This window comes from Poromitra crassiceps, assembly GCF_964638095.1.
Source record: "Poromitra crassiceps genome assembly, chromosome: 21".
In the NCBI taxonomy this organism is placed as follows: Eukaryota; Metazoa; Chordata; class Actinopteri; order Beryciformes; family Melamphaidae; genus Poromitra; species Poromitra crassiceps.
Window position 1 is genome coordinate 28,262,918 of NC_139638.1, and position 15,879 is coordinate 28,278,796.

General features: G+C 41.3%; 1 protein-coding gene across 1 annotated transcript; it reads left to right on the plus strand.

Annotated features, from left to right (window-relative positions):
* Positions 1–1,689: 1,689 nt before the first annotated feature.
* LOC310795629 (myosin heavy chain, fast skeletal muscle-like) lies at positions 1,690–15,073 on the plus strand (the record flags this gene model as incomplete). The annotated part of the gene is made up of 39 exons (XM_083657709.1): positions 1,690–1,896; positions 1,983–2,126; positions 2,210–2,366; positions 2,609–2,636; positions 2,733–2,844; positions 2,943–3,035; positions 3,996–4,059; positions 4,148–4,246; positions 4,338–4,441; positions 4,568–4,706; positions 4,855–4,973; positions 5,415–5,564; positions 5,672–5,842; positions 5,937–6,237; positions 6,622–6,692; positions 6,791–6,878; positions 7,005–7,122; positions 7,209–7,332; positions 7,513–7,649; positions 7,750–8,005; positions 9,661–9,903; positions 9,989–10,165; positions 10,246–10,391; positions 10,515–10,605; positions 10,708–11,097; positions 11,237–11,363; positions 11,460–11,578; positions 11,662–11,858; positions 12,146–12,329; positions 12,423–12,588; positions 12,750–12,874; positions 13,031–13,339; positions 13,448–13,651; positions 13,733–13,858; positions 13,939–14,109; positions 14,364–14,468; positions 14,561–14,656; positions 14,776–14,907; positions 15,036–15,073. 39 exons carry the CDS (start codon positions 1,690–1,692, stop codon positions 15,054–15,056), a joined length of 5,811 nt encoding a protein of 1,936 aa, XP_083513835.1. The 3' UTR covers positions 15,057–15,073.
* Positions 15,074–15,879: the final 806 nt, after the last annotated feature.

A 15,879-nucleotide genomic window follows, 5' to 3' on the forward strand; every position in this document is an offset into this window, starting at 1 on the left:
CTCCAAATTAAATAATAGAGCTAAAGATACAACACACTGTGTACCACCCGGGTAGTGTAATAATATGTACATCACTTTATACTGATAAGTTAGTGGATAAATTTAGTCAAAACTACTGAGTGTTGAGTGTTACTGAACGCATCGATATGGGAAATATCAATACAGTATCGATTAGGGGTGGGAATCACCAGATGCAGAGGCCTGGCATGGCATGGCCTGCAAAAAATAAAAAATAAATAAATTAATTAATATTGCAATACTTGGCGTCGAAGTATCGATACAGTATCGGGAAATAAAATATCGCGATATATTGCCGTATCGATTATATTGCCCAGCCCTAATACTGTCCCAGATGTCTCATAACAAAACTAAACACTTAAACACTAAACCAACTTCAGTGGGACAAACATTTAAACAGCGAACAGACAGAGAACAAACACTTGCTCCCTCTTAATATAGATGTTTGCTTTTGCTATGTGGTTTTTATGCTTGCTGCAATATGGCCCTGTTGGAACAAATAATAGACTTGAACTTGAAATATTGAATTGTAACGTACTGTCATACGTTCAACATGACAAAAATAAATTGTGACAGCTAAACTGGCTCGATGATGTAAAGTCAATAGTTTTACTCAGTATGATGTCTAGAATGTGTTGCTATTTTTTTTAAAATAATAATTACGGTTTGAGTTCCTCTGTCTGCCAGCCACAGCTTAGAGATGCAACTTGATTGTCATTTTGAGCCTAATTCTCACAGTTGAATAAGGTTCATTGAGTCCTATATCATAGGGCTTATTTAAGTGCCAGTTGGGGTTGGGGGCCGGTCTTTGATTGCCCCCCCCCCCCCCTTCCTCAAAGAGACACACACACAAAAGACATACCATCCTAATTTAGCTCCCCCATGCCCTGATGCCTTAGCACCTCCATTCTTCACAGTTCACACCATTACTTGAAACCTGAAACACAATAAAGAAGTTATGTCCAAGGAACAAGTCCTTCAACTTATATCTGCCTTGGCCTTGACTGTCATCTTCACCACATTTGGCATGTTACCCATTTTAGCTGGTGCAACAAAGCGAATAAAAGGAGTCCATCAGGAGCCTATGGGGTGTGTGGCAGCAGACCTGTGAAGTTCCAGCTTGTGGTGAGAGCTTGTGTCTCTACAATTAATATTATTTATGATCATTTATACAATATGATTTGTGCCAGTTTTGTGAAATGAACTTTGAGTACTGTATAATGTGTAGGAACAGGACAAGTTTATTAAACGGTGACTCCATGCAACCCCCCCCCCCCCCCCCCCTTCCCCAGCAGGATTGTGGAATATACCGCGACTTCACTTTTGACTGTGAAAAAGGGTCAGGTAAGAACTTTTCTTTCTTTCTTTCTTTCTTTCTTTCTTTCTTTCTTTCTTTCTTTCTTTCTTTCTTTCTTTCTTTCTTTCTTTCATAAGCCTACTATGTTTTTTTTATAGTAACCCTCTTATGTTTGCCCTACTTGATTTTCATCCACTTTGTGCAAAATCTAGCCATAGGCAACAAGGATGATGCATGAACATGATATAGTGGTGGATATTCACTTGTTTAGATTAAATCTATTAGGTGATGAGGTGATGGTCGACCACATGAACTTGGCACATGGGTCTGATTATACTTTATTTGGAATTACCACACAGAAGTAAGCCGTCACCATGAGTACGGACGCGGAGATGGCGATTTATGGCAAGGCCGCCATGTACCTCCGTAAGCCAGAGAGGGAGAGGATTGAGGCTCAAAGCAAACCCTTTGATGCCAAAACTGCTGCCTATGTGGCCGATAAGGTGGAGCTGTACCTTAAATGTACAATCCTGAAGAAAGAGGGTGGCAAAGCCACCGTCAAACTCCTTGAAGGCGATGAGGTACGTTTAAGTTGAATCAAACTCACAGCAGTGTACCTTACTGTTGGAATTTAAACACAAACTGAAAGTGTGTTTCAATATTTCAGGAGAGGACCGTTAAGGAGGAGGATGTCCACCCTATGAACCCTCCCAAGTATGACAAAATTGAGGACATGGCCATGATGACCCATCTCAATGAAGCCTCTGTGCTGTATAACCTCAAAGAGCGTTATGCAGCATGGATGATCTACGTAAGATACTACGGAGTAAATATTGTAGATGGAATGAAAACATACTGTACTGTAAGTAACCACATCTCTCTCCTCCCCTTCAGACCTACTCTGGGCTGTTCTGCGCCACTGTGAACCCCTACAAGTGGCTCCCAGTGTACGATTCTGAGGTTGTAAACGCTTACAGAGGCAAAAAGCGTATGGAGGCTCCACCCCACATCTTCTCTGTCTCTGACAATGCCTTCCAATTCATGCTTGTTGGTATGTCCTTGTAAAAATGTATACATTGTCAATAAACAGGGTTCATGTTACATAGGTGATCAATAATAAAATAATAATAATAATAACAACAATTATATATAATATATATATATATATATATATATATATATATATATATATACCGTATATATACGATATACCGTATATATATATATATATATACATACCTGCAGGACACACATGTAATAATAATAAAAATAATTTATTTTTTCCTTTTACAGATAGGGAGAACCAGTCTGTCTTGATCACGTAAGTTTCCCATCTGATACTCTTTATTTTTTATTTTTTGACCATCAATATAATACCATTATTTGACTGAATTTCTTCAAATCTATCTATACCCAGTGGAGAATCTGGTGCTGGAAAGACTGTGAACACAAAGCGTGTCATCCAGTACTTTGCAACAATCTCAGTGGGGGTGGGAGAAAAGGCCTCCCAAGGATCAGGAAAGATAAAGGTATACTATTAAGCTAGATTTCTCAGAACATGGAAAGTATTTGTGGGAAGGAAAAACAATTCAGATATCAATGTTAAAATCTAAAACCTGAACTATAGGGCTCACTGGAGGATCAGATTATTGCAGCCAATCCCTTGCTGGAATCCTATGGTAATGCCAAGACTGTGAGGAACGACAACTCCTCTCGCTTTGTAAGTATGGAAGCACTTCTGTCTGCAACATCTGTGTAGCCGTTTTCACACATGCGTACAGGAACATTGCCTGTAAATCAATATCGGCCATTTCCCGGAATTTCCCTTCACACCTGAGGGCTCACATGTGTGAATATAGCAGTCAAATTACCTGTATTTGAGGGGGGTCGGGGGGGCACTGCAGAGCGGGTGGGGAGTGACGTGTGCACTTGGATGGGGAATCTCCGATGGTGAAATAAGTTTGCTTGTCACACAATAAATCACACTCGGACCCCAGGAAGAATAGCCGCAGCATCCTGCTGCGACTAATGGGGATCCTAATAAACTAAACTAAACAAACTCGTTTGACTTAAGAGGGCATGTATGTTGTATCCTTCACATTCGCTAACCAGTCTTTGAACTGAAATATTTGAAGAAGTTGGGATCCGTGTCTGAGAGAAATAGCCTGGCTGGTTCGATGTTTATCCGTTCACCTGCGTCGCGTTGAAGCACTTTTTACAGACTGGCTTCGTTTGATATGTGTCCGGGCTTGCCTTCGCTGTCAGCAACGTAAGTAAGCAAAATACTTCCATATTTCGCTTCATGCATTTGCTTTCTCAACAAGCGTTGGGCGGCTTCAGACTAGAAGCCGCTGCCATTTTCGCTGTGTCTGTCCTGTGTGTTGGGCTGCTGACTGAAGGACTGGCCAGAGAGAGCAGAGAGGGGAGGGGGGAAATCTGCACGCCCACACATGAAGCAGACATACCGCTCTTCTGACATCCTCCAAAGTGGTGAAAAGTCCACGATGACGGGGTCGCGCTTATACCGGAAAACAATTTTCACACATGAAAGGTATAGACCACTTTCTGGTCATTTCCCGGTATAAAGCGCATGTGTGAAAACGTTGAGTGTGTTGGGGGGGGGGTATGATTATATATTGCCAGTGTAGAGCTACATTAAATACTATGCTCCTTCAAACAGGGTAAATTCATCAGAATCCATTTCGGCGCAAGTGGTAAACTGTCTAGTGCTGATATTGAGACATGTAAGTAAAAAGTCCTTATGGTGATGATGAATGAAAATGGCTGCCATAATCAGTGGACCAGATTTTAAGTTATTAACAACCCTTACAGATCTGCTGGAGAAGTCCAGAGTGACATTCCAGCTTCCTGATGAGAGAGGCTACCACATCTTCTACCAGATGATGACCAACCACAAGCCTGATGTTCTTGGTAAGATGAGTAACTGATCGTGCTAACCCTAACGCAAACTGTTTACATAATCCATAATCACTCATTCCTTTCTACCTTTGTAAATCTCCAGAAATGTCGCTCCTCACCACCAACCCCTATGACTTCCCCATGTGCAGTCAGGGTCACATCACTGTGGCCAGCATCGATGACAAAGCAGAGTTGGATGCCACTGATGTGAGTGATGTTCAGTTCCGACACATTTTCTCATGCTTTGTGCATTAAATCATCATCACCATCACGGTTTCTTATTAATTTTCTGAAGTGATTTTGACTCACCATTGACACATCATTTGAATACAGGAGGCTATTGAGATTCTGGGCTTCAGTCCTGATGAGAGGGTGGCCATCTACAAGTTTACTGGTGCTGTGCTCCACCATGGTAACATGAAGTTCAAGCAGAAGCAGCGTGAAGAGCAGGCTGAGCCAGATGGCACAGAGGGTGAGTTTAAACTTCACCCCAAAGTGGATAAGTCTGAATAGATTTGAAATTAAGTTTTCATCACAGCAGTTAAGTTTGTATTTTCTGTTATATTGGCTTTGACAGTCATTGTCACATATCTATAATGTATTTCATGTGGATATTTCAGAGGCTGACAAGGTTGGCTACCTGCTGGGTCTGAACTCAGCTGACATGCTGAAGGCTCTGTGCTACCCCAGAGTGAAGGTCGGAAATGAGTTTGTCACCAAGGGACAGACTGTACCTCAGGTGAGCAAGATGCATCATTGTCTTGTTTCTTTAGTTTACACATCTTCTTTAAACAGAGAAGTTTAAGAGCCTTACAGCTTGAATAATTTAGGAGATAAATTGGGGGGGGGGGGGGGGGGGGTCATATTGATAATTTAGGATTCCTCATTTGGCAGGTTAATACAAAGAAATTCAATTATGTTAAAGCATTCTTATTTTTTACTGATTGCTTGTGAAGACATTATTGTTAGCTGTAAAACGCTGTCTACAATTAGAAAAAACCTAACTTTGGGTTACACTGCTAAATTACCGTATGTAATGTATCTACCCTTTTAGCAGTGGAAACTCAATCATAATGTGTATATTCTGCCATACAGTGTCACATGAGGAGGCTTGAAAATAATTCTTAAATGTTCTCAGGTTGGACTAAAATTGATTCATGCTAATGTCTACTTTCTTCAGGTCAATAACTCAGTGAGCGCTCTGGCTAAGTCCATCTATGAGAGGATGTTCTTGTGGATGGTCATCCGCATCAACCAGCAGCTGGACACCAAGCAAGCAAGGCAGTTCTACATTGGTGTGCTGGACATTGCTGGTTTTGAAATCTTTGATGTAAGTATCCATTCATGGTAATGGATAGACTGTTTAATTTAATAATCTTTCATAGTTTTATCATGTATTGCTGCGAGAGTTCAAGATAATCCTTTGTCCACTAACAGTACAACAGCATGGAGCAGCTGTGCATCAACTTCACCAATGAGAAACTGCAACAGTTCTTCAACCACACCATGTTTGTCCTGGAGCAAGAGGAGTACAAGAAGGAGGGCATTGTCTGGGCGTTCATTGACTTCGGCATGGACTTGGCTGCCTGCATTGAGCTTATTGAAAAGGTACACAATAATGTTGTGACTATGTAATTATTGTTTGAATGCTTCATTACAACAATGGCTCTTCATGATGTATCTCTTTGCACCTTTCATACAGCCGTTGGGCATCTTCTCCATCCTTGAAGAGGAGTGCATGTTCCCCAAGGCTTCAGATACGACCTTCAAGGCAAAACTGTATGACCAGCATCTTGGTAAAAGCAAAGCCTTTGAGAAACCAAAGCCCGCCAAAGGCAAGGCTGAGGCCCACTTCTCCCTGGTGCACTACGCTGGAACTGTGGACTACAATGTTACTGGCTGGCTGGACAAGAACAAGGATCCCCTGAATGAGTCTGTTATACAGCTTTACCAGAAGTCCTCATTTAAGCTGCTGCCTGTCCTGTATCCCCCTGTTGTTGAAGGTACAATATAGCATCAATATCGTCTTCCCCATACCTCCACTCCTTTTGATTGTTTGATTGATAAAGTTCCAGGTCATTAATTATCATTAGAAACAAAGAAATGTTTAATAAATATGGCTCACACACTGGCTTTGCAATTAATTACCACTCTGGTTACGGTTATAAAAGCCAGTCCCTGACAGTTTATGTTTCAGTAGTATGCAAATGAGAAGGTGACCATACGCACATCCCATAAACTGCTGTCTCCTCTGTACCTCCCTGTTGTTGGTGTGATATACCTTTGAAAAAAGTGAAATAATGTTTCTGTAATTCGATTTCTTTCACCATGAGTTGATCTAAAGTTTAAATGTCCTCTCTACCTTAAAATGATCAATTGAAAAACAGAGACTGGTGGCGCCAAGAAGGGAGCCAAGAAGAAGGGTGGTTCCATGCAGACTGTGTCTTCAGCGTTCAGGGTAAGAAGGTTTAAGAACATCATCAAGTCTCAGTTTGGAGTTATACTCAAATGTATTGAACTTCACAAAGAACATTTGGTTTCATCTTCTATCTCTAGGAGAACTTGGGCAAGCTGATGACAAACTTGCACCGCACCCATCCCCACTTTGTGCGTTGTCTCATTCCCAATGAGCATAAGACTCCAGGTACACTGTCAGCTGACATGATCTTTCTAGTGTCTGATCTTAATAGTCATTTATTGAATCATTCTGATTGGGATTAATTACTTTTTCAAAATTAACAGAACTTTTCTTTCATTTTCATTTTTACAGGTATGATGGAGAATTTCCTGGTCATCCACCAGCTGAGGTGTAATGGTGTACTGGAGGGTATCAGAATCTGCAGAAAGGGCTTCCCCAGCAGAATCCCCTATGCTGATTTCAAGCAGAGGTATTGTTGAATGTTTGATAAGGGATTTTTGATGCAAGATAAGAGGAGAAAGTGCTCACTATGAACACATTGTCTCTTTCAAAAAGGTACAAAGTACTGAATGCCAGTGCGTGCCCTGAAGGAACATTCATTGACAACAAGAAAGCCTCAGAGAAGCTGCTTGGATCAATTGATGTGCCTCATGACGAGTATAAATTTGGACACACCAAGGTGAGTATTCAGGAAGTCAAAAAATTAAACACGGTTCCACCAATGAACCATACAGATTTGGGCACACTAAGGTATTGGTGCTTACAGCAGCTACCTTACCTACCTAACTTTGTCATAGCAAACACCTTTAAAGTTCCAAATCAATCAACAATAATGGTATATTTGATCTACTGTATTCAGGTCTTCTTCAAAGCTGGTCTGCTGGGTGTTCTTGAGGAGATGAGAGATGAGAAGCTTGCTTCTCTGGTCACCATGACTCAGGCTCTTGTCCGTGGTTACCTCATGAGGAAGGAGTTTGTTAAGATGATGGCAATCAGGCATGTAGAAGATAACCATTCTAAATAAATATTTCTGTCATATATACCACCCAATCCAAAAGTGGCTTTATCATGACATAAATTTTCTTTTTTTCTATAGGGATTCCGTTTTCACCATCCAGTACAACGTCCGCTCATTCATGAATGTCAAACACTGGCCATGGATGAAGGTCTACTACAAGATCAAACCTCTTCTGAAGACTGCTGAAACGGAGAAGGAGCTGGCCGAGATGAAGGAGAACTATGAGAAGATGAAAACAGACCTGGCCACAGCCTTGGCTAAGAAGAAGGAATTAGAGGAGAAGATGGTGTCTCTTGTGCAGGAGAAGAATGATTTGCAGCTGACGGTGACATCTGTGAGTAGACATAACTTATTATTATTATTAATACTAGTGCAGTGTCCGTTCCCCCATGCACCACCCCGTGGGTGCTTCCCCCCCGCGCACACACTGCACTCTTTCAGGTCCACCTAAGCACAAGTTTGAAGTCGATCTGACAAACGGTTCTCGAGATACGCGAAGGACAGACATACAGACAGTCCTGGAATAAGTCCAAATTGCATGAAATGCAACACCGCACTCCATCGTGGTCCGAGCAGCGCACTCCCCAAGTTTGAAGTCAATCGGACTGTTTCTCGAGATGAACTACTTTTTGTGTTGCCAGTAGGTGGCGCTGTGCCGAATTGCACAAAATTCGGAACTGTTCTATGTCAGGTTCCCAGCAGTGCACCGCCCAAGTTTGAAGTCGATCAGATGATTGGCTATCAAGATAAAGTGCTAATTTGTGTTGCCAGTAGGTGGCGCTATGCCCAATTGCACGAAAATAGGGCACTGCACTGCACAATAGGGCACACTCTCAAAGTTTGAAGTTGATCCGACCAACGGTTCTCGATGGCATGCAGCAGATGATGCTCATCCATAAGCAGTGGTGGAAATGGCCAGGTTTTACACTGGGAACCCTACTTACACAGGATGGGGGTTCCCGGAAGTGGCGTGGCCCTAGAGGATATTATTTCTGAATGCGTGACTCATTATAGCCTACCATTATAGCCACGTAAAAATCTCGTAGTAATAATAATAACAGTACTGTCTGTCTGTATAAGTGTCTGTCCTTCGCGTATGTAGAGAACTGTTTGTCTGATCGACTTCAAAATTGGGGAGTGTGCTTAGGAACACCTGACGGAGTGCGCGGGGGGAAAAAGGAAATAAATGCACCAACGGGGGGAAGCTACAGTGATATTTTATATATTTTCATTATGACATCATCAGTGACGTCATAATCGGAAAGGGGAATGGGAACTGCAATATGGGCACCGGTGGGGTGAAGACTGGGAGAGCATGATATGTGAATAGGGGGAAGGGGAATGCGTAGATCTACCCACGGGGGTTGAATGGCGAAGGAGGGGAATGGGCACTGCACTAGTAGTAGTAATAATCCTAATAATAATAATAATTCATTGGATTTTTACCGTTTTCAAGGCACCCAAAGCGCATTATATATCAGCTAGATATTGAAGGATGGTTAGGTGGCCATGATGGATGGAAGACGTGTATGGGAATTTAGCCAGGGCACCGGGGTTACACCCATACTCTTGCGAATATTGCTGATGGGATCTTATTGATCACAGAGAGTCAGGACCGGTCAGGACCAGTGGCGCCGGAACGAGTTTGCAATTAGGGGGATTCTTTTGAAAAAATGACGTTTTTTAACGTTTGGATGATTTTTAGCCATATTTAGAGGAATATCTAATTTTAAATTAACATTAGGATTATACTGTAGTGATGTCATTATTCAGTATTTTCTCCTTTTCTCACTCACTTGGTGACCTGCTCTCCCTTTAGGTCATTTTACAATTACACTACAACAGACAGCAACACAGGCAGAAACACTGAACTTATTATTATTATTATCACTTCGAAACACAGTGCAAAACTGTATCATGTATATATGTGTCATGTATTGTCCAGAATGAGTTAACATGTTAATTCCTTTTTGTTTCATTATGAACTAGGAATCAGAGAATCTGAACGATGCTGAGGAGAGATGTGAGGGACTTATCAAGAGTAAGATCCAGCTGGAAGCCAAACTCAAAGAGACAACTGAGAGACTGGAGGATGAGGAGGAAATGAATGCTGAGCTGACTGCCAAAAAGAGGAAACTCGAGGATGAATGCTCTGAGCTCAAGAAGGACATTGATGACCTGGAGCTTACCTTGGCCAAAGTGGAGAAGGAGAAACATGCCACTGAGAACAAGGTTCATGAGTCTCCATGCCAGCTAATAAAACAAATAATGTCAGAAAAATCACCCATTTTAAACTAAATATTTCTTACAAATTTAGGTGAAGAACCTGACAGAGGAGATGGCCTCTCAGGATGAGAGCCTTGCTAAGCTGACCAAGGAGAAGAAAGCCCTCCAAGAGGCACATCAGCAGACTCTTGATGACCTGCAGGCAGAGGAAGACAAAGTCAACACTCTGACCAAGGCCAAGACCAAGCTTGAGCAGCAAGTGGACGATGTGAGTTTATGAAGTCAGTATGGCAAAAAAGATAGGTTGGCTCTTGAACTTGATAATTACAAACCTGTCTTAATGTGCAGCTTGAAGGTTCCCTGGAGCAAGAGAAGAAGCTCCGCATGGACCTTGAGAGAACCAAGAGGAAGCTTGAGGGTGATCTGAAACTGGCCCAGGAAAGCGTCATGGACCTTGAGAATGATAAGCAGCAATCTGAGGAGAAAATCAAGAAGTAATATTATTTTTATTTTTAATTTAATTTGTTCATGACAGATACATCACATGTGTTTGGTGATCTGGTCGATTGTTTGGATGGAATGTTAGTAAATATTCTCTATATCTACAATTCTCACAGGAAAGATTTTGAAACCAGCCAGCTCCTCAGTAAGATTGAGGATGAACAGTCCATGGGTGCTCAGCTTCAGAAGAAAATCAAGGAGCTTCAGGTGACACATTTACTACGTCACATTTATGTATTTTGTATTTTCTTTTGTGGCTTTTAATTAAAGTGAACATTTGCTGCAAATTATCATGTTTACATTCAACAGGCCCGAATTGAGGAACTGGAGGAAGAAATTGAAGCTGAGCGTGCTGCTCGTGCCAAGGTTGAGAAGCAGAGAGCTGATCTCTCCAGAGAACTTGAGGAGATCAGTGAGAGACTTGAGGAGGCTGGTGGAGCCACTGCTGCTCAGATTGAGATGAACAAGAAGCGCGAGGCAGAGTTCCAGAAGCTGCGTCGTGACCTTGAGGAGTCCACCCTACAGCATGAAGCCACCGCTGCTGCTCTCCGCAAGAAGCAGGCTGACAGTGTTGCTGAGCTGGGAGAACAGATCGACAACCTCCAGCGTGTCAAGCAGAAGCTTGAGAAGGAGAAGAGTGAATACAAGATGGAGATCGATGACCTTTCCAGCAACATGGAAGCTGTTGCTAAAGCAAAGGTACATCATATCATATAATTAATAGCAACAGCTTCATTGATATATTTTTATTATAATATTTTAAAGTCAAAAATCTAATCTCAGGAAATAATGTAGATGATCAATACATTAACAATATATTTTTTAAATTGTTTTTTAGGGAAACCTGGAGAAGATGTCCCGAACTCTTGAGGATCAACTCAGTGAACTCAAGACCAAGAGTGATGAAGCTCTTCGTCAGAATAATGACTTAAGTGCACAGAAAGCACGTCTCCTGACAGAAAATGGTATGTATAGTTCACCATTCAAACAGGGTATTCTGCTGTGTGAATTTCCATAGAAACTGCGTTATACAAAACTGATCATTCCAATATTCACACAAGGTGAGTTCGGACGTCAGATTGAAGAGAAAGAAGCTCTTGTATCCCAACTGACCCGAGGCAAGCAGGCCTTCACACAGCAGATTGAGGAGCTGAAGAGACAGATTGAGGAGGAGGTTAAGGTAAGAAACTATTAAGTGTCCATTGATAAACTCTTGTTTGGAATTTGGACATTTTTCACACTTGATCATCTTTAATTTAACAGGCCAAGAATGCCCTTGCCCATGGTGTGCAATCAGCCCGCCATGACTGTGATCTTCTGAGGGAGCAGTTTGAGGAAGAGCAGGAGGCAAAGGCTGAGCTGCAACGTGGAATGTCCAAGGCCAACAGTGAAGTGGCCCAGTGGAGGAGCAAGTATGAGACTGATGCCATCCAGCGCACTGAGGAGCTTGAGGAGGCCAAGTGAGTAAAATCCAAAACCACACGTCAATGCTTAGTTCAGAGCAGCAGCACAGTGGTATCCTGATATATTTAAAATGCATCCAAACATTTCAATGGTTATTTATGTTTGTTTAGTTCTGAAATATTGGGGTGAAATGGGACAATATTTTGATTTGCAATGGAATTTGAAAATTGTAAAGTGACTAGTGACTACATCCGTGAATCCTGCCCCCCCATTACTGTATATATCACCCTCAAACCTAGGCTCACTTATTTTCACTGAGGGACAAATTACAAATATTCAACAGGAAAAAGCTTGCCCAGCGCCTTCAGGAGGCTGAGGAGCAGATTGAGGCTGTGAATTCCAAGTGTGCCTCTCTGGAGAAGACCAAACAGAGGCTCCAGGGTGAGGTGGAGGACCTCATGATTGATGTGGAGAGGGCCAATGGGCTGGCTGCCAACCTTGACAAGAAGCAGAGGAACTTTGACAAGGTAGGATTGTTATTTATTCTTGAAGTATAATCAACTGTTTTTGTATTGATCAATATTAAACTAAGACAACTGTATGGGTTGCATCTTATTCAGGTCTTGGCAGAGTGGAAACAAAAGTTTGAGGAGGGTCAGGCAGAGCTTGAAGGAGCTCAGAAAGAGGCTCGTTCTCTCAGCACTGAGCTGTTCAAGATGAAGAACTCTTATGAGGAAGCTCTGGATCAGCTGGAGACCCTGAAGCGCGAGAACAAGAACCTGCAACGTGAGTTCCTACAACAACGAAAAAGTTTGAATTTGCTCTTAGTTTGCCTTTAAATGAGGATAGGGTGGATCATTATCTAATATAGCCTACATTAATTTGAATTAATGATATAATCTACATTTCAAGATTTAACAATATTAAATACACAAATCTTTCTGCAGAGGAGATCTCAGACCTGACTGAACAGATTGGTGAGACTGGAAAGAGCATCCATGAGCTGGAGAAGTCCAAGAAGCAGGTTGAGACAGAGAAGTCTGAAATCCAGACAGCACTTGAGGAAGCTGAGGTAACATTTCTTATAGACTGGAGTTTAAAATCTATATTCTTAATTTAGGTATTTGCTTTCTACAAGAAAATTAAATAGTTTGTCAAACAATGGAATATTGTCTACATATTCAAAGGGTAGGAAGGTCCCTCTTTTAACAATTGCTTTAATCATTAGGGAACACTGGAACATGAGGAATCCAAGATTCTACGTGTCCAGCTGGAGCTCAACCAGGTTAAGGGTGAGGTTGACAGAAAGCTGGCAGAGAAAGATGAGGAGATGGAGCAGATCAAGAGGAACAGCCAGAGGGTGACTGACTCCATGCAGAGCACTCTTGACTCTGAGGTCAGGAGCAGGAATGATGCCTTGAGAATCAAGAAGAAGATGGAGGGAGACCTGAATGAGATGGAGATTCAGCTGAGTCATTCTAACCGCCAGGCTGCTGAGGCCCAGAAGCAGCTGAGGACTGTCCAGGGACAATTGAAGGTAGGACACACAGCAGTTGTGCAGACATAGACGTTGTTAGTGGAGCCACATTCTGATATTTCTGTAAATCATTTTCTTGACATTCTTCTTTTTCTTTTTTTTTATTAGGATGCACAATTGCATCTTGATGATGCTGTCAGAGGACAGGAAGACCTCAAGGAGCAGGCTGCCATGGTGGATCGTAGGAACGGTCTCATGGTGGCTGAAATTGAGGAGCTCAGGGCTGGTCTAGAACAGACAGAGAGAGGCCGCAAAGTGGCTGAGCAAGAGCTGGTGGATGCTAGTGAGCGTGTTGGCCTTCTGCACTCTCAGGTAAACAAACAAAATAATTTACTCACTAATTCTCCAACATATGCATTTGTGTGTACTTATGAGTGAACTTTCTCCTTCTAGAATACAAGCCTTCTGAACACAAAGAAGAAGCTGGAGACTGACCTGGTCCAGGTCCAGGGTGAAATAGATGACACTGTTCAGGAAGCAAGGAATGCAGAGGAGAAGGCCAAGAAGGCCATCACTGATGTATGTTTAAATTGCAGTTGTTACTTTCTTTGTATTACTCTTTTTTTTTTTATACTCCTAATACACATTATCTTTTCTAGGCTGCTATGATGGCTGAGGAGCTGAAGAAAGAGCAGGACACTAGCTCTCACCTGGAGAGGATGAAGAAGAACCTGGAGGTTACTGTCAAGGACCTGCAGCACCGCCTGGATGAGGCTGAGAACTTGGCAATGAAGGGTGGCAAGAAGCAGCTCCAGAAACTGGAGTCTAGAGTAAGAGAAATATGTTTTGCATAGGAAATGTAAGACTGTCTCTGAAGTATTTACAGTACACTATGATAAACATCTACTGTTGTATATTGATGTATGTATGCTATACTACCCCATAATGTTTGTCTTATTTGATGTGTAATGTATCCTCATATGTGAACAAAAAGAAACCCAATAAAAACTTGGTCACAAAAAAAAGGAAATGTAAGACTTTTTCAGTAAAGAAATTGATTATTAATGTCTGATTGTTTCTGAAGGTGCGTGAGCTGGAGACAGAGGTTGAGGCAGAGCAGAGACGAGGAACAGATGCTGTGAAGGGTGTCCGCAAATATGAGAGGAGAGTGAAGGAACTCACCTACCAGGTATAATCTCACTTAATGCTGATGCATCCATATCAGTCAAATATACATAGTTATTACTAGACATTTACACGTGCATATTTACTTTGTCATAGACTGAAGAGGACAAGAAAAATGTTACCAGACTGCAGGATCTGGTAGATAAACTGCAGCTCAAGGTGAAGGCCTACAAGAGGCAGGCTGAGGAAGCGGTAAGGGCAAAATATTGTTTTTTGCATGGGTGTACAACTGCTAGAGCTATAAAAATCTCAAACAAACAAAACTGTTCAATTTCAGTTTCAAACACTTAACTATCTCTATTACATTCCAGGAGGAGCAAGCCAACGTGCATCTGTCCAAGTGCAGGAAGGTTCAGAATGAGCTGGAGGAGGCTGAGGAGCGTGCTGACATTGCTGAGTCCCAGGTCAACAAACTGAGAGCTAAGACCCGTGACTCTGGCAAGGTAACTGAGGCCATTCAACAAAGAAACAATTTATGAAAACAAAACATTGAATTGATACTCTGTGTCACTGACTACTGCAATGTGCATAAATATGCTTAGTTTTAAATTCATATTTTTTTCTTTTACAGGGGAAAGAAGCAGCTGAGTAACACACACTATGTCATCCTACTTTATACTACAGTATACCATCATATAATATGATGGGTATAGCAAGGAGACTTGTTATTGTTGAATAAACGTATATGGTTGACTTTCAATCACTCTTTCATTTCTATGTCATTTATTCGTTTTGGATCATTGCTGTACACAAACAAACTGACTTATGAAATCAGTGGGAAAAAACAGATACGCAGACTTTACAGTTGATAGCATGCTTTATATGATTTACAGCAACTTCTTATGACTCTTACGCAGTGTTGGGCAAGTTACTTTCAAAATGTAATATACTACATATTACTAGTTACTTTCATTTGAAAGTGATACGTTATTTTACAATATTACTTTCTGTGTAAAGTAACTCGTTACTTATTACACTACTTTTGCATTACTTTTACCAAAACAACAGCAGCAGCAGAATGACATTGCCGCCCCGGAACCATCCCAAAAAATTATTTCAACTGCCTTGAAGTCAGTGTAAACAATCCAAAATTCTAAATGTTATTATTTTCCTTTGTTATTGTCATCTATAGTGCTTATTTGCATAAAAACAGACAGTTTGATTAGGAAATGATTGTATATTTTTTAAACATGTGCTTTGATTTAATAAAATGTAACTCAATTTGTAACTTGAGTTACTTGACAAAGTAACTGGTATAACATTACTGAAATCCTATAAGTAATAAGTTATATTACTGAGTTACTGCTAAAAGTAATATATTACATGTAATATGTTACTTTTGTAATGAGTTACCCCATATAATAAGCATTTCCCAGTAGAAGTAAAACTTTGGTTCATAAATAGAGCAGGCCAAT